At 53.1% G+C, this 22,849-nt stretch overlaps 1 protein-coding gene across 4 annotated transcripts in view; it reads right to left on the bottom strand.

Annotated features, from left to right (window-relative positions):
* Positions 1-4,918: 4,918 nt before the first annotated feature.
* The window catches only part of SFXN2 (sideroflexin 2), a 29,276-nt gene continuing 11,345 nt past the window's right edge, over positions 4,919-22,849 (bottom strand). For 3 of the 4 annotated variants that reach the window (XM_084634880.1, XM_084634881.1, XM_084634882.1), the window contains exons 2-12: positions 20,072-20,244; positions 19,263-19,433; positions 15,708-15,806; positions 14,499-14,574; positions 13,217-13,302; positions 11,382-11,442; positions 10,848-10,914; positions 9,936-9,985; positions 9,026-9,075; positions 7,124-7,171; positions 4,919-6,543 (exon numbers count right to left, since the gene is read on the bottom strand). In XM_084634880.1, coding sequence (XP_084491006.1) covers positions 6,444-6,543; positions 7,124-7,171; positions 9,026-9,075; positions 9,936-9,985; positions 10,848-10,914; positions 11,382-11,442; positions 13,217-13,302; positions 14,499-14,574; positions 15,708-15,806; positions 19,263-19,433; positions 20,072-20,229 — 966 coding nt within the window. In that variant the 5' untranslated portion in view covers positions 20,230-20,244 and the 3' untranslated portion in view covers positions 4,919-6,443. The remainder of the gene's footprint in view (positions 6,544-7,123; positions 7,172-9,025; positions 9,076-9,935; positions 9,986-10,847; positions 10,915-11,381; positions 11,443-13,216; positions 13,303-14,498; positions 14,575-15,707; positions 15,807-19,262; positions 19,434-20,071; positions 20,245-22,849) is intronic. The other variant, XM_084634883.1, reaches the window with a different exon arrangement.

Genomic DNA, 22,849 nt, shown 5'->3' on the forward strand with positions numbered 1-22,849 from the left:
AGAAAATGTCGCTTGCCAGAGCTTAGCTTAGGGAAGGTCCTGGCTTTTTGATGTGCAGAAAATCCTACCTGTCTCTTTGCACTAATGTGGGGGGAAATTTTTGCATGTAATTCCCATTTGATTTGATTTTTTCTTTTCAAGATACAACGCTGTCATGTTTCACGTTTTTGGCCATCAGTTCGCTCAGGACTTGTGCTCACAATTGCTCAGTAAAAACATATCCTTGCTTTGCAAATAAATAAATAAATAAACCCTCTGTCCCTCCCAAGGCAGCAGTGTTTGCTCAGCTTATCGCTAACCCCCTCCCCCAGCAAAACAAACAGCATGTGTTCCTCTTGAGGCGGGTACAGAGTATGCCAGGACTCAGCGTGACAGGGTATGTGCTGAAGCAACATTCTTGGAGGAGTGAAAACGGTGGTGGCAGCATCGGCTGGTGCCTGCCTCTGTGTCTTTTGCCTTCTCTATTCCAGTTTGCTTTCTGGCCCCTCTGCCTTGGGCCTGCTTTTCACTTCTTTCTGAGAAAAGTCTGAGGTGGAGGACTCAGACTCTGGGCATCTGATTGACTTTCTGCACCCAGAGTATGAGATCCCTGAGAGACCCACCTTTTTCTGAACAGTGGTGCCTGCCTGTCATTTAGAGGAGGTTGAAAGGGAATCCTCAGACTTCTCAAGGAAGATATTTGGGGGTATCATTCATGGTGCCCTGATAACTGGTCCAATATGAAGTCCATCCATGGTGCTGGTCACTCGTCTGAGGCAACTACTTGGAGAAGATGGCTGCACTCTCATTGCCAGCTGCTGCACCTCTTGCTGCTACTAAGCTCACTTTCTCTTGCAAGCTTTTAGTTCTGTGGCCAACTCCACCAGCAGAGCCTTGTGCATCAGCCTTGTTTGTGTGGTCCTTCTTCACAAAGACATACCACTGAAGCTACTGGACAGGTAATCCACCTGGAGACATGGCTAAAGGCCAGGCAACCTAAAGCTGGCTTGTTTATGATGTTACCAGCTTTGCCCATTAATACGGGGTATGCTCATTTATTAGGGTTACTCTTCGGGGGGGCAGGGGGCTGTATTTCTATTGATGTACTGCTGATGTCACTTGTGTTCTCATACAGAGCTCTACTTCTCCCTGCTGCAAGTGCCCTCCCAGTGGAGCTATCCTGCAGACCTAGGTTCCCCAGGGCTGGGTTCTTCCAGCCCCAGCCTCAGACAAGAACACACACATTAACAGAGGGTGTCTGAGAGGAGCGGGTTACTCAGCACTCCCAAGCTGACCCCTTATATATCCCCGGACTCAGTAAGCTGGGTCAAGCAGCACTTCCAAGCTGCCACCCTCATATGTCCCAGGTTCAGCCTGTGTCTATCCCCACTTTTCATGTTACAATTGTTCTGGTAGTAACCCACTCGATGAGCAAACCCCACAGGATTTTTGGGCGTTGCAGGATCTTTTAGCTTAGGTACAAGGAGCATTGCTGCAGAGCAAATGAGGAAACCAAAAAACACCCACGGGGTGGGGGAGGAGGGTGGGAGGGAGGGAGAGAGAGAAGCAACCAGCTTAATCATGAAAGTTATTTATTGCCAGGTAATAACCATACGGGAGCCAAACAAACAAAACAGTTATAATATTAAATCTAACTTAAACTTGATCATAAAAGTCAGATTTAGAAAACTATAACTGATCACAAAATTCAGGGTCAGAAGGCTATACCTAAAGAGAGAGAGGGAGAGCTGGGTTCTCACAACACCAGGAAGCTTGAATCGATTGGGGGTCCCAGGTGATGGTGGTCCCCCTAAGCGCGTCATGGCTGCAGCATGGGAATTGAACTAGAAAATTGTTGTCCCCATCTCTATCAAAGGGGATTTATCAGCCTTAGACACCAACAGTGTTTGAATGTTAAGTCCATCCAGCCGCTGCAGTCATGTCAACAACAAAACTGAAGCACACAGAGTTCCCGCAGCAGGGAGGAGTCCCTTCAAGAAGCTAATGACCTCAATGGCGACGTAGGCTGGGCATGTTTGCTTTGAATAGCAGCGGCACGTTGTGTTACAAGAATTGTCTTGTTAACAACAAGGCACGAGGCACCTTGGCTCCAAGCAGGCACGGCTGGTGCGTACACCGCCGAGCCGAGGCAGGGTGCGTTTGCCACGGGCTCAGCACAATTCCAGACTTCAGGTGAAATTGCTCTTGTGCAACTTGCACAAAAAAAAACTGCCGGCAGGGAGAGGAAAGAGAAACAATTCTCCTCTTCTTGGGCCTCTTCCCTCCCCAGGGGAAACTGGCCCTTATTTCACTGGGGATTAGAAATATCTGAGATGCCAAATTATCTCCATTATTACTAACAGCAGACCGGCAACCAGGAACCTCCTCCCCAGACTCAAAGCCATCGTCCGGCTGACTGGCTGTGACCTGTTTGTTATTTCCGAGTGCCCAAGGGGCGGGCTAAGGCCCTGCCCAGCAATGAGACATGGTCCCAGCCCCCAAGAGCTTATGATCTGAAACCCTTATCCTGCAGTCAGGTCCACGCAGGTGCGCTGAAGGCAAGGGGGCCCCGCCTGAGCCCAAGGATCCAGAACCAGCTGCAGGATCAGGGCCTAAATTCAGACCTGAAAGCGAGGCTCATAATAAAAAAAAGGGATGGAGGGAGGGGGAGAGAGGGATGAGATAAGGGGAACCATGAGCAGACCATGTGGTTAATCAATAAGACACTCAATTAGGGCTTTTAACAATTGTTCACTGGCCTCTCTTAAGGGAGACATCGAGGGAGGTGTTTGGGGTGAATGGGTTTTGGGAGGGTGCCTCAAGCAGGGGGCAAAGACCACAGATGGCACCAGGGTAGCATGGGTGAAGGGGGAGGGGAAAGGAGGAAAAGGAGACCAGGGCGGAGATATAGAGGCCAAATGGCCTGAAGGCCTTCAGAACAGGCCAGGACACTTGGGCTCACTGCCTAGGACAATGGGGAGCCAAGTGGAGCTGGGCATACAAAGGCATGGGAGGCAGTTGATTAGGGACACAGCGACTAGGATAGACTGGAAGGGGCAGGCCAGCCGGGGAGATCAGAGTAACCAAGCCAGAAGGGAATGGGTGAGCAATTTTGCCAACAGGAGGGAAGGCACCGTTCAATTGGCCATTGGGCTCAGTGCTGGTCTTGAAATGTTCAGAGCAAGCAGAGGGTCAATCTCAAGAGTTCAGCCTTTTCGTATTCACACTGATCTCCAGCACACATGCCTGCCTGCTGCTCATCTCCTCCCAGCAACAGCAAGGTCATTGTACAGCCACAACTTGCTGTGAATCAAGGATGGAAGCTACTGCTCCACAGGGTGGTCACAACTTTCATCTCCCGTTAGGCCGGGGGGGCATTGCGAACAGCCCGGCCACACTTCCTGGCCACAGCCCGGACTGCTCTTTGTCAGGCAAGGCCGAAGGGTGTGCTGCTGTCACGCCCTTTCCTGGCCAGGTGGCCACTCGGCTACAGCTCAACTCACACAGCCTTGGACATTAGAACCTGCTCCCCTTGGGCCAGGACAGCAGGGTTATTATCCCAGGCTCTCTAATTGCCACCGGCAGCGTTCCGCAGGCAAGGGCAGAAGAGAGGCCGGCCAGCATCTCACCTGGAGGATGGCACCTCTAACGGCCGCCAGCATGCCAGGCCGCGCTTGTGTGGCGGAGACGCAGTCGGCAGGGAACTACTTGCTAAGTGTGCGTATCCCCCTGACAGATTTAAGTCCTCACCCTTGCACAGCAATAACCAAATTATCGGGCAGTTGTCATGGCAGATTGTCCTGACACCCTCTCGAGCTACCCCTTCCCCAATACACGACCCCAGCCACACGTCCTCACCCCACTAATAAAGACGCACATTCCTTCCCTCCCCCACCCCGTGACGCATGCACCTACCCCCCCCCCACGCTTATGAGAAAGCTGGAGCTGAGGTACAGTTCAGTAACTTAAGGGCATAAAACATCACAGGGATGTTGTAATTATCCCAGAACTGAGCATTAGAACACCAGGAAAGTCAGCATTAAGCTTAATTTAAAAGAAATCCAATCATGTTAAGATATGAAAAGACAAGTTAGGGCCCCCAAGCACCCTTAACTCTGCCCAGTAATGGCATTTAGGGGTTGAGGGAAGAGAAAGAAAACTGCATCTATCAATTTAATCTAATGTTGGAGAACAAACTAAAATGTCTTAATTGTAACCAGATGCTTATTGCATGGAATCACTAGAGGGCAGCAGGGACTTTTTAGTCTGTGGTGTACGGCGCCTAGCACAGTGGTGGGCTGGTCCACATTTGGAGCTCCTAACCCCTATGGAAATAGGAATAATAAATGACAATACAATGGAAATCTTAGCAGAGGAGTCCTAGTGCAGACAAGGTCTCAACCAGTTGCTAAAACTAGCGCTGAATTCCAGCTAGGGAGGTTGACCGTGTCTCTCCCCAAATTACCCCTGCTGATGCATTTTAATATGGCATTATTTTTCAGTTCCTGTCCTAAAATAGAAAGGCTGCTATTTGCTACAAAACAGCTGTCAAGTTCCATCCCAGAGGTGGTTGCACTTCAGTGCTGGGTGAAGTGAATCCTAAGGATATAGACACACACTCACGGACATCTTTGTATATCCGTTAGTAAAGTGCTTTGGGTGGGAAGCACCATCAAAATGTCACCCATTCAGTAATTCTATTAGCTTCGCAGGGATCAAATTGGAACCTCAGAATCGTGCAGGGAGTGGTCTTGTATGCTCATGCGAGGGCAGAATTTGGACTCCCAACATTCAGATCCTCAAAATGCTCCAAACCGAAAGGCACTTCAGGCTGAAAACGTCAGCAGCCATCACAAATACACAGAGCATACACAAATACACAGAACCTTGTAGGTTCTTTAAAGCAAGTGTCCACATAAAACACAACAGCAGAGTCGGCGAGTTTTAAAAATCCTCAGATTTTATTTTTTCCCCTCTCCGTTGTTTGTAACAACTTCTCCCAGTCAAAAGCTTACAACTAACATTTCCTTACCCAGCAGGTTTCTTGTGAATCCTGAATTTTTCCTGCCTCTCCTTAGAGGAGGTTGAAATTGACAGAGATCCCACCTTGTCCCCACTCTGTGCCCCAGTTGCACGATACCAGCACAGCTCCAAGAGTAGCTTGTGTTGAGTGCTGGGTAGGAGCTACACAAACAGTGGTGATCAGCGGTTCTTCCGATTACAGGCAATGGGATGGTGGATTTAAGAAAAAGAGAGAGAGGATAAAAGCATCAGGCCATTTCACACTCCATTGTATGGACTGTAAACCAAGACAAATCTGGGACCTAAACACTTGAGGGTGAGGGACACATTTTCAAAACACGCACGCACAAGGACCAGCAAGTGCTCGATCTGCACGTGCAGTTATCTGTTTGCACTGCTCAGATGCTGAGAATCCAGCCGTACATGTTTACAGAAAGGCCATGGCTGTTTAAGACATCAAATGTGGTTGCATATTAATTAGTTATTTAGTCAGAAGAGGCTGGTACCTTCTGAAGGCAGGTGAACAAAGACCAGGGCCAAATTCTGACCTCACTTAATCTGGGGTGTAGCTGGAATAATGGCAACTGTTTAACTGAGAGCAGAATTCAGTTCACAGCTGCAGGACAGAAGCTGGCATTGACTGTACTGTATATGACCTGCAACACGAATGGCAGAGCCCATCCTGCCTCCCTGAACAGAAGAGAGATAGCACCATGTGTATATTACCCCAGCTACCCCCATCCTGCTAAGCAGGGGGAGCAAAGGCAGGGGAGGGAGCCGTCTAAACAGGGGAACAGAGCAGTAATCTGTCACAGAGAAAGGGGCACAGGACTGCAAGAACCTTCAGCCATGTGGCTGGACCCGGGCACCTGGCTGGGATACCTACAGCAATCAGACCAGTTCTCAGGCACTTTGCAACAGGTGGCATCAGTTCAACAACTAAGAGAACAGGATCCTGGCATGCCAAGGTCGTTCCAGCCTCCAGCGGGTCAGACCCAATGGGAGGAGTTAAGGCAGCAGGAGGTGCTCTTCCCTGGATTAGCCAGCGACAAGGAGGAGCCGCTGCTAAGGCCCAGGGGTCTGTTGACCTATGGTGCCCAGTGACGGCTTTGCTGAAGAGGGCACATTTCCAATTCTGTTCACTAGCGGGCCAACACCAGTGCAACAGATGTAGCGCCCCCCGCAGGTGTCAGTCACTCAGAGACAGGCCCCAAATCTGTCTGGGGGAGCAGAAGATACAGGGTTAAACCAAAGAGGAGCCAGAAGTCACCTCCAGATCTGCCTCTCCCCCCCAACCCCCAATAATTTGGCAGCCAGGGTGGGGGAATCCAGGTCTGATTGGTATGTCCCGAGCCCATCTCCAGATTACAGCTCTGCAGCTGCAGGTGGCCCTATGGAATGCGGTGCAGGGCCGTGGACGGCTCCCGAGGTAGATGCTCGATTTACAATCCCTTGTTAAAATAGACGTAAGGCACGCAGTCCCCGTGCGTGGCCTGGATGCAGGCTCGGAGCTCCGGCTCCAGGCTAGACAGTGCCAGAGAGCTGCAGGGAAAGGAGATGGACAGTCAGGCTTTGATTTGCTCTGCATTTCTTCTCCCAGACCCTGCTGGAAGTGTCCTTGGTCTGGGAGCGGCTTTCTCTCCGGCTGGCTGGGGGGGGGGAGGAGGGGGGGGTGGGCAGGAGGCAGGCCTTCCTCAGCCAGATCTTAACAGTGGCCATGGAATCAAGTCACTGGCTGAGATGAGCTGCCCTCAGGGCAGGCAGCAGAGTGCACAGACCTGGGGAATCCAGCCCCATCCTGCACCCTGATCCCAGCACAGGGGGCAGAGCGCAGAGACCTGGGGTATCCAGCCCCATCCTGTGCCCTGACTTCAGTGCAAGAGGCAGAGATGGGGACTCATCTCCCCCCTTCCCCACTCAGGACAGAGTGCACAGTGTGGGGATTAGCATCTGTGCACAGGTCAAACCCTTTGCAAGGGCAGCACTGGCTGCAAGCCCTCAAGATCACCAAGTTCCCAGGGACAGGCAAGGCCTTTCCAGAAGATGCCTGCACCCCCCGGGGTATTCAGAGGATAGGTCAGGAGAGGGGTTCTCAGGGAGGGAGAATGAGCGCGGCTGGTACCATCTCTGTGGGAACAGCGAGCAGGCAACCGGCACCATGAATAGGAGGCTGTAGGACAGAGAAAACCAAGCGTTACCATTGACAACTCAACATCCACTCTCAGAGCAAGAGCCAACCCTCAGCGACACTGACAGCCCCCACAAGAGTCACCTCTCCTGGAGGGTGCAAAGCTGAGAGCTGGACCACTCATGGTCATTCGAGCTCCCACGAGGTGGGGCATTAGCCCTGGGGAATCCTTGTTCCGCTCCGCACCTCCGCTCCTCAAAGGCCCCAGCGTGGCTTGTGGGACACCAGCTAAGTGGCCAGGTCACAGTGGCTGGCTAATTTCGGTGCTGGGTGGAGCGATCTAGCTACGCACCCCCATAGAGCACCCTGAGCATTGCTCTGGTGGAATGTCATGTTGGTGCCGGGGCCAAGGTTCAGTTCCCAGCCAGGCTGATGAAGTCCAAGGCGGCTGATTAACACCAAGGTGTAGGTGAGCACATTGCCCTGGACTCTCATACAAACACCAGCGAACTGGCCACCCACACTCGGCCCAGCAGAGCAGCTTCTCGCTCTGGAGCTTCCTTCCGTGCAGCTCTCTCCAGCAAGGTGGCTGAATGGTGAGTCCGGAGATCGGGGTTAAATTCCCAGCTTACACCCAGACTCCCAGCATATGTGACCCTGGGCAAATCCGTCTCATGCCTCAGTCTCCCGCAGCTGTAAAATGGGGATAATGCTTCTCTTCCTCCAGGAGACCCAGTGCTGATTTCACAAGACACTCCCATGCTACAGCGGTGGGGGTTGGAGAAGCCGAGGGATGGACGTACCCAGTAGGATGAAGCCTGGGCCCCCAACCCCCGGTGCATGGCAGGACCTCCCTTGTTGGTCCCCCTGTCCCAATGCCAGACTGCTCCCGCTTCTGACTGTCACAACTGCTCCAGGCCTGATTCTCCAGAGTGCTGGCAACCCCTGGATTCCCCTGAAGCTGGGGAAGCTCGGAGGCTCTGAGAGCAAGGGTCTACGGGAATCTGGGGGATGGTCCCTGACAGGGCTCAGGAGAGCCCACAGCAGTTAGCATTGCTTGGATCCAGGGGATTTAGACACAGAGGAGAGGGAATACCATTGGGGAAGGGACAGTCCTTCGCAGTGTAGCAGGGACCTGGGTTCAACCTTTACCAAGGGGGACCTTCTCCTTGGGTCCTTCCCCCTTCCTCTGATCCACAGCATGGCAGTAGGACCTAGTGTATTGCAGATCCTTGATCTGCTCCTGATGCTTCTTTCTCCTCCACTTCTGGAGATCAGTCACCCAAGGATTCAGCAGGGGCCTGTCTACATTAGAGATCATCACGTGCTGTGCTGGAGTGAAGTGGGGCGTGGCCCCCCATATGACTCAGCCGGGTTTCACTGCTTCCATTAAGGATGTGACAGGCACCCTACACCAGAGGAGCGAGCAGCTTCTCCTCCCCGGCTGTTGGGGCTTATGATACAGAGGGACGTGGTTAGAGCAGGGAATGGCGTCAGGATGCCTGGGTTCCATTGTCTAGTTCTGCCTCACTTTGTGGTGCTAGGCAAATCGCAAACCCTGCCTCCCCGCCCCCCCCACATTTGTGTCTCTGTTTCGCCAGCTCTGAAATGGGGATGTAATAATTATTACCTGCCTCAGAGGAGCACTGGGAGAATCCATGAATGATTTATTATTATTACTGAGGTTCTTATCTGTGGCAGGGAAGCCCTGGACTCTGAGCTTGACAGAAGGTGGGAAAAGAATGAGATTTTCAGAGTCCCTGCCTGGAAAGAGCCAGCTGTCTGCTCCTGTTAAGGCCGCACACTGACTGGGTTCTTTAGACGGCTCTTTTCTGAACCCAAAGCCGCAAGGCTGGAGCAGAGGAAAGGTGGTGATTCGGGAAGGAAGATACTTACAAGCCCCCGGCCAGCATCACTTGTAAAGGTGCGTGGAGGACCTGAATTCTCTGCAAAGAAATCAGCCCAGGAGAACGTGAGCCTGGAACGTCATCCCTAAAATTATCACAGCCAATGTCCAACCCAGCCCGGGGAGAAGGAAGCCTTCCCCCAAAGAGCTCAACGTGCTTGGTAGTCTGGCAAATCCTTTGTTCATATCCCGTATACTCACATGCTTTCTGGGGCTCCCTTAGGGTCATCTGGAGCTCTAGTGGGCCCCCATAACTCAAAATGATAAGGGGGCTGGAGCACATGATTTATGAGGAGACGCTGAGGGAACTGGGATTATTTAGTCTGCAGAAGAGAAGGATGAGGGGGGATTTGATAGCTGCTTTCAACTACCTGAAATGGGTTCCAAAGAGGATGGATCTAGACTGTTCTCAGTAGTAGCAGATGACAGAACAAGGAGTAATGGTCTCAAGCTGCAGTGGGGGAGGTTTAGGTTGGATGTTAGAAAAAAAATTTTCACTAGGAGGGTGGTGAAGCACTGGAATGGGTTACCTAGGGAGGTGGTGGAATCTCCTTCCTTTGAGGTTTTCAAGGTCAGGCTTGACAAAGCCCTAGCTGGGATGATTTAGTTGGGGATTTGTCCTGGGGGTTGGACTAGATGACCTCCTGAGGTCCCTTCCAACCTGGATATTCTATGATTCTATGACAAGGGCCAGCAGGGGTGGGGGGAAACTGAGGAAAGAGCACAAGCGAGAGATCCCAACCCCTACAGATGGTCCGGGGGGAAAAGGGAGAAAAGAGGGGGTAACAGGGCCATGGGGAGGTCTGACCACCAGGAAGGGGGAGCTGGATATGGATGTGGACAGGACGCCACTGCGTGGGGATGATGGAGGAGGAACTCAGAGACTCCTGAAACACTCACCTTCATGAAGGAGAGCTTCTCCAGCCGCTCCATGAGAATCGGCAAAAGAACTAGCCAGAAAGAGAGAGAGAGAGAGAGATATTTTATCAGCCCAGCCGCTCCATTCTCTGCCAACAAAGCTCACTGAAGAGCCGGGGGCCAAGCAAGGCGAGATCCAACCACAAGGAAAAAGCCGTCACGGGAGGTGAGCCCTTGAGGTCTCCCTGCCTGGCTCCCAATGGCCAGGGACATGCTTTGTATCAGAACCACCACACCAGTGCTCCCACTGCCAGTCGCTTACACCCAGGAGGGCCAACATCCCCGCCCCAGCCTGCCTTCTGACTGGGGAACCGAGCAAGCACCCCTGCTCTGAGCCAAGGGCAGGGAAAGGAAGGGGGCATCTCCTACTGCTCTGCAGAGCGTCCCGGTGGCAGGTACCAGAACAGCACTGAGACTAGGGGAAGATTTCCATCCAGCGGCTGAGTCATGGGGCCCGTCAGGGTGCATGGAGGGGGGAGGAGATAAAGAACAAGGGGGGGGGGAAATCCCCAGGGGTTGGCGTGGAAGGGAATGGTCCTTTAGACCAAACAGGCAATATTTGGACTGTCTGTACATTGCCCTCCATCAGAGGGTCTCGGCACACTCTGCAGACACAAAATAAACCAGGTGCGCTGGCCATTGTACAGATTGGGAAACTGAGGCAGACAGAGAGTCTGGGTGTCAGAGCCGGGACTAGGCCCCAGACGTCAACAGTTCCCAACCTTCTGTTCTACGCACTGGCATATCCTAGGCACCAGCCTTTCTGCGCCCAAAAGGCTCCCAGCCCTAGTCTTACCCCTCCCCTGCCTCCCGCTAGCCCCTGCACTGGTGGGCTTGCTGGCTGCCTCCTTCGTCTCCCCCACAGATTGCAGGGGAGGTGTCGCTGGTGCTCACCCATGCCAGGCGCTGCCATGACGATCCTGGAGACCACCACCTGGGTAATCCCCTTGGCCGCTGCGACCTGAAAGCAAGAACAACCGTCAGCCAAGCCTCTCCAAGGACTACATCTGACGGGGCAGTAACATAGCCAGCTGGGCCGGTCCGTGCTCGCTGCTCCAACGCCTCCGTGGGTCGCTGGGGGAGAGGGGGTGTCCAGGTCTGAAGCACCTGTGTCACCTACTCCAGTCCCATCCCCCAGCCTGCCCCAGCCCCAGGGAACGTGAGCAAACATGGCTGCATTGGCCTTACGATGGCAGAGTTAGGACCAGAAAGTCGGCAAGGCTGGGAGCTCAGACTTTTCTGCAGTTTGTCTCATGGGCCCCGCACCCCACCCCCATTCCCGCACCAGCTGTGGCATCAGCTCCCACGGAGACGTGATCCCGGAAAAGGATTCAACGTTTTTTCAGGTGGCTCGGCGCCACACGAGCAAAGCAGCCAGGCCATCAGAACCCATCGGTAACAGCCACCCCGCCCTGCTCCATGACGTACCCTGGAATAGCCCAGCTCACGGTCCTTCTCGTCCGTCACCATGATCCCGTTAATGAGCTCCCTAAACACAGACAGGGAACCATGAATGCCTCAAACCCAACCTCCTGGCTCACCCCTGTCCATACCCCGCATGAAAACAGGGTGGGCCCTCCTCTCCTCCCCCCAATAGTGCCAAATGGTCCACACCTCCCCCCCGCCCCCGGCTTAGCACAACAGCCTCCCCTCCCCCAAACTCTAGGCCATGCAGGCACCTCCAAAATTTGCTCCCCAGAGGTTTATAGGCTTTGGCCCTTGACCCTGGTGTCATCATGCAGCCCAGTGCATTGTGGCTGTAAAATGCTATCCAGCTGGAAGGGCAGTCATCTGATCTGAGCGGGGATAAGGCAGGGTGGCGATGGAGAATTGGGCCCTTTTCAAACCTTCTGCCACGTGGGTGAGAACCATGCGAACAAGGGCCGATAAGGAAGGCGGAAGGGTGCAGTGTCTGTTTTTGTTCTGTTTGTACAGCTCGTACCACAGTGGGGTCCTGGCCCATGCCTGGGGTCCCTGGGTGCTACAATGTTCCCTCCCCTAAATCACCTCATTTATCATCTGTTTCCCTGGGCTTGAGCACCACCCCAGGCTGGCATTACCCGCAACAACCCCAGCTAGACAGAGCACGGCATGGACAGCTCCCACCCAGCTTGTCTGGCACAACTAGTGCCCCTTCCCTGCACCCTACTGAAAGATGCTACCGTAATTCAAACAGGAATTATTTCGGGGAGGGTCCCTGGCCTGCGTTACCCAGGAGGTCACACTTGCGGATCACAGGGCTCTCTCCTGGCCTTGGAATCTATGATCATTCAGAGGAAGTAGAGTTTTGCCATGGTGACTAAGACTCCCGGCCCATCAACTCCGGGCTTCTTCCTCAGACAGCGGCCAACGCCTGATGCTTCCATGTGACACTTCCCCTATACTGCGCCGGCCTGTTTCTACCCATATAGACCACTTTGTGTTGGTCTATATCCACTCCTGGCCCACCACTCTGCTGCCAAATTAATCTGAATAAAGCAGTTGCCACCTCCCCTAGCAAGACTCGTCTGTCAGCGTTTTAATACATGATTCAGAAAATGTGTACCACTAAATCTCTGGCAGGGAGATCAGGTAACCGGCTCTCCACCATCCCGATGCAGGATTTAATCGCTAAACACCAGGGCTGGCCTTCTCCGGCCATGCAAGGGGTGTGGGGGGGGGGGGTGGCGGAAATGAACGGCTTGTGCAATGCTGCCACCTATGGGAGGCTGCTGGAAATAGCACCTACCCATCTCACAGGAACACGGCGGGAGGGCGATGACAGCTCTGCTATACCCCGGGCCCACCAGCCTCTCCAAATGCTGGAGGGCAACTGAAAAACCCTCCAGAGGAAAAGAGGGTTTTGCCACTGAGATTTTGTTGGTCCTGCTGAGAGTTTAGAACGTGGGGGCGGCTCTCTTAGGCACATAGGCAGGTGCTGGCTTTTGGGAAGAATATCAAGCGTGTACATCAAGCTTCATACAGTGTCAAAAGCTGTCCAAATATTAACAACCTAGCTCAGTACCATCACTCCCATCACACCAACGGGGAAACTAAGGCTGAGAGAGGGGAGCCACCTGCCCTCACAGCAAGCCAGTGATAGACAAGAACAGAGCCCAGGAGTCCTGGCTCTCAGATCTAGGCTCCAACCACTGGTTAACACGGCCTCTCTCCTCATTACAAAAGTCACCTCTGCCTGTGGTTCAAGATCCCACATCCTTGTCTGGTTGTTGACAAGGTGCCACAGGCCGGAGCACATCCCAGGAGAACAGAGACAGACTTACTGTTGCCTCATCATGGGGATGTTCACACAGTTGGCGGCAGCTACGGCTGCGAATGGGACCCAGCGTGCCACGAGGGGCGGAGCTCTCTAGGAAGGAAAGAGACCGAGGTGAGCACGGCCATCACAACAGCCCTGGAACGGCCTTCAGCATCCCCTAGGTGAGAGGAGTTGCTGGGCCAGCAGGAAGCCAGCAGCCCAACACACAGCATGAGAACTGGTGCCCTCAGCAGGGAGGAGTGAGTGACTCTCGGGGACTGAGCCCCAAGGCCAGGACGGACTCTCAGAAGCAGATGTGTAGGGGAAGCTTGCTCACTGCCGCATGGGCTAGGCCTTCAATGAAACCCTCCAACCTGCAGGTCCATCAGCCGGCACCTTTCACCCAAATCAGACCCAGCCGCTAAATCAGGTGGAAAAAAGTCCTGAGACCCAGTTCCCTTATTCAACCCACTGCCCTGTGCGACAACAGCCTGGCCAGCTGGTATCTGTGTCCGGCTGCACCTGGAGCTCGTGCTGGAGTACTGCCGAACACATCAACAGGGCTGGGAAGATCAGCACCAAAGGCCTCGCAGGGAGCATGAGAGCCAGATCCTAATGAGATGGGTTTGGGCACAAGGACCTACCCAGAAACCTGCTGGTATCTTCACAGGGAGGGAGAGATGGTCCCAGCATGGCTGTATGCTAGGGCGTGGTTGCAAGGGTGCTTCGGACAAGGAACTGGGGCGTGTGCATCAAAACTAGGCATCAGGGTTGTGACCGCCGTGTTATTAAATGGGAGGGAGGAAGGGCCTAGTATGGGAAAGGAGTGGACAGGAAAAGTCCAGGTCCCCTGCTGTGTAGGTTGAATGCCAAATCTCTGGACCTTTAAAGGGGCTGTTGAGTCAGCAGCTTGTCCGTGGAAAGGACACTCCTGCAGAAAGCCTTTGGGGAGAACACGGAGCGGCTGCAAGTTTGCTTCTGCATTCAGCCTGGGGCTGGCTTACGCTCGATTGCAACAGTCTTCAGTTGCCCAACACGTCAGTGGCGTCCACGTACACAGGGAAGCTACTCCGCTAAAGGGTGGGGGGGAGCCACGGCTGAGCGGGCACTGGCGGGGACCCGTGTCTTAGTGGCACCATCGGAGAAGCGGATCTGACAAGCAGCGGAGCCAGCAGCGCCCTCGAAGGCAAGTCCCCCTGTCTGCAAGCAGAGAGCCTCCCCCACTGCACCCATGCCCTCCGCAGATACCCCCGCTCCACGGTGTCTTCCCCACCGCACGTACACACAGCAGAGCCCCCCCACGGTACCTTGGTGTACAGGTTGAGTCCCACTGCAGTCACCAGGGCTGTGCTGGTGGCAGACACGTAAGCCACTCCGATTTGCCTAGACAGTAATTTACAGGGGGTGAGGGGGGAGAAAACACATAACTCAGCAAGTCCCAGAGGTTGCCTGAACAAGCGCCTGTCCCCTGGGAGAAGCTGGGGGGCAAGAGGGGAACATCCTGAGGACTCCCCCAGACAGGTTCAGGACTGGCTCCTGGAAGTCCCACATGGAGCTCCCAAAGGGCTGCGGTTCACACCCTTGGAACGTTTCCACTTGGGGGAAAGAACGCAGGAAGCGCGGCCTCATGGGTAAGGCACAGGACTGTGAGGTGAGGAAACAGGGTTCTGTTCCCAGCTCAGTTAATCTCCCCGTGCCTCAGTTTCCACATCTGTGAAATGGGTTGATATTATGTCTCTCGATGTTGGTATCACGCCTTCTGACCCTCTATGGAAAGTCAGAATATTCTTCTTAAGGAGCTGAATCCTGTGGCTCATTACATGCCCAAACTCTCCTCCTCGGCACATGCAGATTTAGGCAGCTCCTGCAGTTAGTAACCATCCAAAGACACGCAGCCACCTCTGGGGTAGAGGGCAGCAGCCACTTGGTGCACACAATGCTGCTCTGCGATGCAAAGAGAGGACGTGTTGGGCCAAGGACACCAGGGCAGATTGCTGTCCACGCAGAGCGGAATGGACCTTGGTGACTGCAATGCCCGGTCCACTCCAGCTCTCCTGCAACTCAGCATATCTACCCAGGTGGGATGAAGGCCTCAGGGCCTAGTGTTCCCCAGCTGGTCATCTCTAACAAACTCCTGCTAACACAGAGCCTGGGGAGGGGGACGCGTCTAGGGGCCCACGGGAGCGACAGCTCTTCAGTGAGGTCAAAAGACTCAGGTCCAGAAATCTAAGCCAGGCAGCCTCCAGCCTCATGTGCCTTTAGACTGTGCCCCGGGGTTGATCCTGGGCATGGCAGCAGGAGCGCTATGCCAAGTCACCAGTGCCACAGCCCCTCAGCTGCTACCTATTCAGAGACAGCCTAAAGACTCCACGGACCAGTCAGGAGCCCATCTCACCCAGGGCCTGGGGAGGAATGGCAGGATTGCTCCCAACAGGGCATTTCCTCTCCCGGCGACAGGGCGGATACCTGGTTGCGAAGCCCAGCAGGCCCTGGGATGGTGCGGGGCAGATACTCACGTGAGCGAGATGGGGCAGGCCGCGTTCCTGTTGGTGTAGTTCACCAAGGCGTTGAACGACTGGTTCACCCACTGCCAGAAAACCACCGCCGGGACCGACCTGTCAGAGGGAGACACCAGAGCTCAGCCTGTGCATTCTGCCCTCCCGCCGCCTGCCAAAGCACCGAGTCGCAGGGCTGAGCTCGCCCCTTCCCAGGGCTGGGGAACTGCTGCAGGCTGCGGTCGGTGTCCACCTCTCACAGCAGCAATGTAGCCCCATCCCCGCAGCTGTCAGGGGTTGGCAGGGACGCTCGGGAAGGATAAACACTGGGGGCGATACACACAAGATACCCAGACCCCACTGCAGCTGCACGCACTGCCAGTCTGGAGTCAGATGGGGACAGTCTTTGGGGGACACAAGACAACACACACCCAACCCCTCCCCACCTGTCCTGAGAGGGCTTGACAAAGAAAGAGTGAGAGCGTGTGTGTGCACGCAAACAAACATCACCCCTATTTTGCCAAGAAGGAAACCGAGGCACAGCTACCTGCCTGCGGTCCCACTGGGAAATGAACCCAGGAGTCCTGGCTACCACTCCACAGAGCCATGTTGCCTCCCACTAGAGCAGCAAGGTGACCAAGCAGTGGGCCTGGGCTCTCAGCTAGGCAGGGAGGGCTCTTGGGGGATTTGTTCATTCCTGCCGAGCTGTGCTGAGCCCAGGGGTGAGGCTGTGGTGGGCTCCTTCCCCTGGCCACTCACTCCACCAGGCACCACGTCAACCTGGCCGAGTTCTGCTCCACAGCCTGGCGTGTCCCTACCCCTCTGAAGGGAAGGACGGTCTGTGGTGACGGCATGTGGGTGGGACTAAGGATCCTGGCAGAGATCCTCAGCTCCGCCAGCGACTCATGGGCACTCCTCAGGCTTCCCACTCCCTGCATCTCAATTTACCCATCTGTCAAATGGGGGCAGAGGGGATTCGTTCCTTGTCTCACTCGGGTTGCCAGCATGACTTTACTGTCTGAAAAGCACCTAGGGATCTGTGGGCAGAGGGGGATAGAGATGAGAGGATCTTTCACAGACCAGTTGGGGACAGGAAGCTCAGCCCTTTAAAGGCCAGGAAGGGGATAAAGATAATGGCTGAGAGTATCCTGAGCCAGTTTATTGCTCAGGCAAAGGGAGACTCCACCTTCATTAATCCGATTGGTCACTATCTAGGGATTCGCAATCCAGGTAGCCAATGGCAATATGAGTTTAGAAAAGAGGAGGCGCTAAATGCCTTTTTGCTCCTCCCCTTGCTAGTGAGGCGGTCTTGTCAGGCTCCTCCCAGAGGAGAGCAAACCAACCCGCCAGCATCTGACTCTACAGTAGAGCTGCAAAAAATCCCAGCTTTGGTCCATCATCTGGAGTCAGGCCAGGATCAGTCCCTAGAGAACATTCTCGTTGAACGGCATAGGAGGGACACAGAGGAAGGCAAACATGGGGGCACCTTTTAATTCCACTGACACACACCAGAGAAGGAGAGGTTTTTCCAAGAGTGAGAAAGAAAACATTGTGCTACAGATTAGGAACGGTCTCTCTTGAACAGTGGGACTCGCTGGGAGAGGTGGGATCCGGGATTTCAGAGGATACAAAGGAACCAGGAGAGGCAAGTTTAAAAAAAAAAAGAGCAGTAAGAGCCCAGGACTGGCTTTGGGTTAATAATTAAAGGGTTTTTAATCAACAGCAGAATCGGTTAATAAGATAAAGAAGAAAAACATGCCAGTGAAGCAAAGGACAGATGAGGTTTCAATTGGGCAAAGGGCTCATTTTTTGCACAAATACTTGGATGTATTAGAGGCCGGGACAAAGATTTAAATCTAATGAAACAGAAATGTTAGCAGCCTTTTTTAAAAAAGGTGTCTTTGTGCTGGGTTTTAGCATTTCCCTGCCAGGTTGCAGACACCAACCCAGCCCTGTCCTGCTGGAAACCCACAGTGAAACTGATCAGAAGGCAGGACAGTGAAATTGACCAGTTTACCTTTCCCTCCCTTTTGAAACTAATAACCCCAACAAAAAAAAGATGAATTAGCAGAAATGGTGACAAGTAATTTCACTTGCTGTAACCTCAGAGCAAGGACACGTTTCCTCCACGAGCTCAGGGTTTCTATGGTGACCACGTTTAAGCTCCCAGGGCTGGGTGGAAGGGCCGGAATTTCAAAACATGGCGGAGGAGGAAGCTGTGGGGGTTTGGCACAAGCCTGGACTGCGTAGCTATCGGTGCAGGTATTCAGGCATAGGCCTAAGTTAATGCAGTGAAGTAACAATCTTGCAGGCCTCAGTCCTGTAAGAAAATAGTTTAGCAAAACAAGGCATACAGCCCCAAAGACTTAGCATAAGCAGTTAACTAGGAATAGACCTAGATCATAAGATATAACACCATGGAGGGCTGTCTGACCCCAAGAATGCCATGGTAACTAATTGGCATCTACACCAATAAGCTTGAAGTAAATGAATGGGTAAAGTATGGGAGAAGGGCACCCCCACATTAGTAGGGCAAGGAAATACAAAAAAAGCCCTCCTGAACATGCATTAAGCACAGCGGTGTCAGCATCACACATTATAAAAGTTGTGTCCCGGCCCGTACATGTATGGGAGATGTAACGCGTGGGAGATGCCAGGATGACAACCATTGGTGACACTGAGGGTGAGGACGAACAGACACTCTAAGTCCTTCTGCAAAGGACGGTGGGAGTATACAGATGCTCAGCTGCCCTTTCTGTATTATCTCCATCTACCGTGCTGGGATGGAGTGTTTGCAACTTCACTAACTGTGTTAATAAAACTAATAGAAATACAGAAGGTATTTCCTAAGAGTGAGTGTTGCAACCGCACACATTGGGGTTCCCAACTGAATGGTAATTTTAATACTACTGGGCCTGATCTCGGGAGTGTTGATAGGGAATTCTTAAGTAATCAATATAATTAATACACAATCTCTAGATCAGGTGACAACTATATGGAGAGGACAGGGAGGACTGAGAGGCTAGCCCCAAGGTCGAGGGCAGGCACATAGTGCAAGGAATACAACCTGTAAATAACATTCTAGCAGCCTATGAAGAGTAGGCCCATCTGTTTCCCTGCATGAAGATCACCAATGTTTCAGGTCAGGGGTCATATCAAACATGGGACTGGACTGGACACCCTGGGGAAATTACCTTGCCCACATGGTTTAAAGGTCTCAGTCATGTTAATAGTCCAGGAGGATGCTGCACTGAGTGGTCAAAAAGGCTCAGAGATAGAAGATCAGGTTTCTCTTCACGTTTGTCACATCACAGGCCCAGCCCTTGCATCTCCCTTCTATCTAGGTGTTTATGCCATGCCCATTACCATGGCATCCACGCTGGTGGGATTGATATTAGAATCCATGGTGCTGCTGAGTCTGTCCCCCTGCCCTTTGCCACCAGGAGGGAGCTAATCCATCCGGTCTGATGTGGCTTCCTGCAACTCATTGCAGTCAATTCCCTGCTTAGCCTAACAGGGACAGCTTTAAAGGGGGACTGGGAAAGGGGCTCTGGCTGCTCCCCTGCAGCCCCTGACCTGTAAAACTGCAGCATGAAGCCAGTGATGGCCATTCCCCCGGGCACCTGAAATGACATCCTCCCAATCAGGTTCATCTTCTCGCCAGAGTCTGGGTGGAACGCAGAGTCGTAGAGCTTCTTGGCATAGAACAGCTGTTCCTGGCTGGTTCCCGGGGGTACCAGCCCAGCCCTGCAGGTAGCAGAAAGAGCAACGTCCTGGGAGTTTGTCAGCTCACCATCCCCACCTAGTATCAGACTCCTGCCAATCTCCAGCCTTCACATACTGCCATGCCTGCAGAGTGCCTACAGAATGGGCTTAGGTGAGCACGGCTCATCTAGGGGCAAGGATGCGTTTGGTATATGCGCTGAAAGGGGAGCATCCATATTCTCCATAACCTCCTCAGTATCCCCGCACTACGCAAGACCCCTGCTCTCCAGCCCCACCACCTCTAGGATGTCCAGTTACCATCACCACCTTACCTACCCGGAAGGGCTGCATGAGAACTCCTTATGGGGCCTGTTGGTGCAGATCTTTAAGAAGCCAAAGACTCTGCTGAGCAATGTGAGATGCCCCCCTGATCCCAACCCCTGGGGCTGAGCACATGCAATCTACTGGCTGGCATGGGGTGGCTACTGCTCTCTGCTGGACCAAATGTACTGTCTGCTCAAGCACATGCTACTATGTCACCCCCTTGTGGTGAAGATACCACTGCTGAACAGAGAGGGAAGCTTTCCTCACCACAGGGGTTTACCCCCCACATATAGCAAAGGCAGGCTGCAAACAGCCTTCTACCTTCATTCAGATCCAGTGGCCGCCTGGCCATTTACCTGCAGCTTTCCACCAGCGCCTTAGCCCTGTCCAGCTCATGTTCCGACACCAGCACCGTCCGCGGGTCTGTGATGTTGAAGAAATGCTTTAGGCGCCCCACAAAAGTGTTCTGGTCCCAGCGTGGGGCGTCAATGCTAAAATTGGTCAGCCTGATCATCGTTTTAGCGGGGATCTGGAGGGGAAAGAGAAAGGGGAGAACTTTTAAGAGGAAACCTTCCCCTAACCTCCCCAAGGTTCCTGTACCAGAGTATTGCCACGTAATCGGCCTTCACAGCCAGCACTTCTCCGTGAAATGGCCCGGTGAGCAAATGCGGGAGAAGATCCTTCTTCCCAGGGCCAGGAAGAAAACCCAGTGCGTGAGAGTTAGGGTAGGCCTCAGGAGTTGCTCAATCCACTAGCCCAAACTGCCTTTCTAAGCAAAGGCAGTGGTGCAGGGCCTGGCCACCACCTGGTTCTGGCTCAAGCATCACTGAAGCCGCTGGCCATTCAGAAGCCAGCTTCATTCTTGGAGAGGTGCATGAGCTCACATGCTCACTGCCGGACATCCCTTATTTAGCCTTGGGCATGCAGAGCGCACATGATACCACTGGGGGAGAACGGGGTGCCAAGAAACATTTCTGCCTCTACTTAGGGCATTAGCTCCTCAAGGCAGGGATGGTCTCTGTCCTGTGTATCTGCACAGCACCTACTAGCACAGTGGGCTGGAGGTTTCTGGGTCCCACCACAATACAGATAATTATGTAGTCTAGTTTTCCACACTATAACATCAGCTCAGGTATCCCAGCTGAGCTCAGCGGCCTGAAGAGGTCAGAGGGGACAGTGACGCATGACACGGGCAGAAGATGGTGGCTTACATCCTCAGGTCACCAGTCTTAGTCAGTCCCAGGCTGGTGGCAACCTGAAGCTTTTATTCAGCCAATAGCTGTTCAGTGGCCCATGTGAAATGAACGAGCCTAGGTGCACCTCACTCAAACCACCCTCAAAATGGCAGCTTAAGTTAGTTGCCAATTTAGCTACTTTGTCACCAGATTTAGGGACTTTTTTGTTTCCCTAGCTAGAAAATAAGTATCAAAGTGACCAGTGACAAATTTAGCGACTTTTACTGCCAATTACGGTGACTTTCAGAGAAAGAAGTCACCAATATGAATGGTCACAAAATCATTCACAAGCAGCTTGATAGCATTAATACAATTCATTCCGTGCTCTTCTTACTACATTCTGGTGGACACCACATCAACGTCATTACGTCTCAACTGAGCATGTCCTTGGAAGGAATTGCATTCCAGGGCTGCTTGGGCTGAGATCACTGTAATCTGCAGGCAAGGAAAAGAAGTTCGTGGAAGCTAATTAAATACTTTGCTAAAGCCAGGGGCACTTTGGAGAGAGCAGCACATTAGCCAGGGCTTGTTTTTACCTAAATGTTCTTTCTCACCGCTCCATAGTAGGTAGCATGGCCTGTGATGCAGGGGAAGACAGCTAATAAAGCAGGCTGTGTGTGGGAGGCAGGTTAGCCAGCCAGGAGAGCCGCACAGATGGAAGGTGGGGTGGGAGGAGACACGGCCATGTGCCCCAATGTGCCTCCAGGGAGGAAGCCCTTACTACAGGATCAAAGGTGGAAATAACTTGATTTCAGTTCCCCTTTACTTCTTCCCCTGGCTTGGCCTGGGGTTAGCTGCCTAGTTGTTTTCAGAAATCAAACCCTGGAAGCAGGGGGAAAGGGTCCGGCTACTGGATTTTTGTTTTTAACCTACTTTCTTGGCTCCCTGCAGGGCCGAGCTCACGTCAGGAGAATGCCCTCTTACCCCTGGCTCTGGGCTCCCTCTTTCACTAACCTGTCGGCTCAAATCCAGGCTGGCAAGAAAGGGAGGCTGGGCTGAAATTCACTGACCTGGGCTGCAGCATACAGAGCACCCTTCCCAATGAGCAGAGGGCCACTGGCTCACGTACAAACCTTAAGCCCTTTGCTGAATAGGCTCGGAGAGGGGGAGAACATTTAATGAGGGCCAGGGGAGGTTCTGCCCTTGCAGCCAGGCCCCCTTAAATGGGTGGAAATTGGACTCTCAATTAGGCAAACAGCAAAGTCCATACAGCGGGGGTTTGTAAATCTTCCTCTTCCCCTCTGGATCAAATTGCTGCAATTAAAAGCACAACAAACAAACAAAAACCCCATAGTCGTGATAACGTGGCATTGCTTTATAAATGAAACACACCAGATTAAGAAGGGAAAATATTCATTAGCCCCAACGCATAGCATCCTTCCTATCTATCGGACACGTTTGGCAGTGCTTAATTTGTGCTGGAGCTTGCTGGGACTGAGGGTAGCTGAGCCCTGGCCCCTCTTTCATCACAAATTAAGCACTGGGCATATCTAAACCTGCAAAATATCCTCATCCCACTGCAGCCCACGGCGGCTGGGATTGGTTAATTTCAGCCAAGCCCCACTTTCTTGCCGGCGTGGATTTGAGCCAACAGGTCAGTGAAAGGGGGAGCCCAGAGCCAGGGGTAAGAGGGCATTCGCCTGACCTGAGCTGGGCCCTGCAGGGAGCCAAGAAAGTAGATTTAAAAATAAAAATCCACTAGCCGGACCCTTTCCCCCTGCTTCCAGGGTTCGATTTCTGAAAACAGCTAGGCAGCAAACCCCAGGCCAAGCCAGAGGAAGAAGTAAAGGGGAGCCAAAAATCAAGCTAGCTCCACCTTTGATCCTATAGTAAAGGCTTCCTCCCTGGAGGCCTGGTGCCCCCACTCCATTGGGGCACGTGGCCCTCTCTCCTCCCACC

Source organism: Lepidochelys olivacea (genome assembly GCF_965140295.1).
Source record: "Lepidochelys olivacea isolate rLepOli2 genome assembly, chromosome: 7".
Taxonomy (NCBI): Eukaryota; Metazoa; Chordata; order Testudines; family Cheloniidae; genus Lepidochelys; species Lepidochelys olivacea.